The following is a 1,845-nucleotide window of genomic DNA, read 5'->3' as shown; positions in this document are numbered from 1 at the left end:
AGGAAGATTTCAGACTGAGGGCTGCAGTATTTCAAAGCCAGAGCTCTTAACTATTTTATGTCAGAGCATATTGCTCAGATCATTTTTCTAAATATCAAGTCTCAGCTGGGGTTTAGGCTGGAGCATCCAGACTGTGCCAGGTTCTGCAGCAGGAATGAGTTAGACAAGATCCCTGCGCTTGGGGATTCCCAGTGCCACTGAGAACCTAGAGAAGGAAGACATACGTGAACAGTGCAAAGGAGCACGTCTGTAGTCGGAACACTTTGCTGCAGGAGAGAGCAGGAGAGAGCAGTCACTAGAACTAGACATGCCCAAGAGCCAGCACTGGACGCGTAAGGAGTGTTCCCTGGACAAAGGGCATCCTAGGCAGAGGGAAGAGTGTGAGCTGGGGGCAGAAGATCTGAACAGGCACAGTGCTGGAGCATAGCTGGTCTGGAGACAAGGGCAGAAGGAGACATTGTAGAGTCTGGTCAGGCTGTGACAGGCCTGGAATGTCACTTGAGCTTCGCCCTAGGAAGTTGTGCTGAGTTTTTGTTTTGTTTCATCACATCTGAGGTTTACTTAGAAGATCTGGTGGGAAGAAACATCCTGTTCACCACAGTTGTGACCATGGAAATCCATGTGACAGCTAATTTCTCCTTCCTGGTCATCGCAGAACAGTGTGGTGTAGTAATTAAGAGTGTGCTCTTTAGGGACAGAGTTCAGATAATAGCCCTGCCACTCATTAGCTGTGTGATCTAGGGCCCATCACTTAACCTCCCTGTGCCTTGGCTTCCTTTGTCTGCTAAATGAGAACAGTAATATCTGTAACTCTCAGAACAGTGTCTGGCCCATGGGAAGGGCTGTGGAAGTGTTTGGCAGCGTTATCACTAGGCCAGTTCAGACCAGGATCCTGTCTGTATTCCCCATGCACCATGTTCTAGGACCCTCTCTGCCTCTCATGGGTGAAGCCCACGGTGACTGCCAGGGCCTAGGAACTACACCACTCACATGAGTCTCTTGTCTCTGTGTCCACAGCGGATGATGCGTGTGGTGGGACCCTGCGGGGCCAGAGCGGCATCATCTCCAGTCCCCACTTCCCCTCGGAGTACCATAACAATGCTGACTGCACGTGGACCATTCTGGCTGAGCTGGGAGACACCATCGCCCTGGTCTTTATTGACTTCCAGCTGGAGGACGGTTACGACTTTCTGGAAGTCACGGGGACCGAAGGCTCCTCCCTCTGGTAAGCACACCTCCCCACCCTCTTCATGCCCTCCCCTGTCTTCTGCAGCTGTGAGTTACCAGGATGCACATGGTGTCCTTAGTGCCTGGACCTGCCGCCCAAGGCCTCCTTGCCACTTCCTTACACCTACTGTTGGAGTCTTTTCATCTCATCATAATAACAAATCACTGCTTATTTTTAGAGCTGGGGCAAATTTTTACAGTGACTTTGGTATCTGATTTGAAGCATGTCCTTGCTGAAGAATATCATAATGGGCCATGGTGGAATAACTTGCATTAAGACTAAAAATGTTCTGGTCTCAGGAGGTGGACAGGGTCTCAGTAAAATGATTTGAAATAATTGCTCTATTTCAGGAAGACAAAGGGACTAGAACCTTAAGTGGCAATTGCTTTTCCCACTGCCAAGACCCAGAGATATTGGAAAGACTTTGTGTCTCAGTGTCTGAAGGGAAGGACTGACCTTCTTCCTCTTCTGGCTTTGCTAAAAAGCATGGGCTCTGGGCCGGCCCGGTGGCGCACTGGATAGTGCGCCGCTTGGGAAGCGCGGCAGCGCTCCTGTCCGAGGGTTCGGATCCCACATACAGACCGGCTCCCGCTCACTGGCTGAGCGAGGCGCGGGAG

General features: G+C 51.0%; 1 protein-coding gene across 1 annotated transcript in view; it reads left to right on the top strand.

Moving 5' to 3' along the window:
- Positions 1-1,845, top strand: part of LOC103606574 (CUB and sushi domain-containing protein 2-like) — a gene marked incomplete at both ends in the record, with an annotated part of 104,683 nt that overhangs the window by 14,742 nt on the left and 88,096 nt on the right. Inside the window, one exon of the mRNA XM_008591149.1 lies at positions 1,018-1,225. Coding sequence (XP_008589371.1) covers positions 1,018-1,225 — 208 coding nt within the window. The remainder of the gene's footprint in view (positions 1-1,017; positions 1,226-1,845) is intronic.

This window comes from Galeopterus variegatus, unplaced genomic scaffold, assembly GCF_000696425.1.
Source record: "Galeopterus variegatus unplaced genomic scaffold, G_variegatus-3.0.2 Scaffold6705, whole genome shotgun sequence".
Classification (NCBI taxonomy): domain Eukaryota; kingdom Metazoa; phylum Chordata; class Mammalia; order Dermoptera; family Cynocephalidae; genus Galeopterus; species Galeopterus variegatus.
Note: the sequence above shows the minus strand (reverse complement) of the source record. Positions and strands in the feature narration are given on the sequence as shown.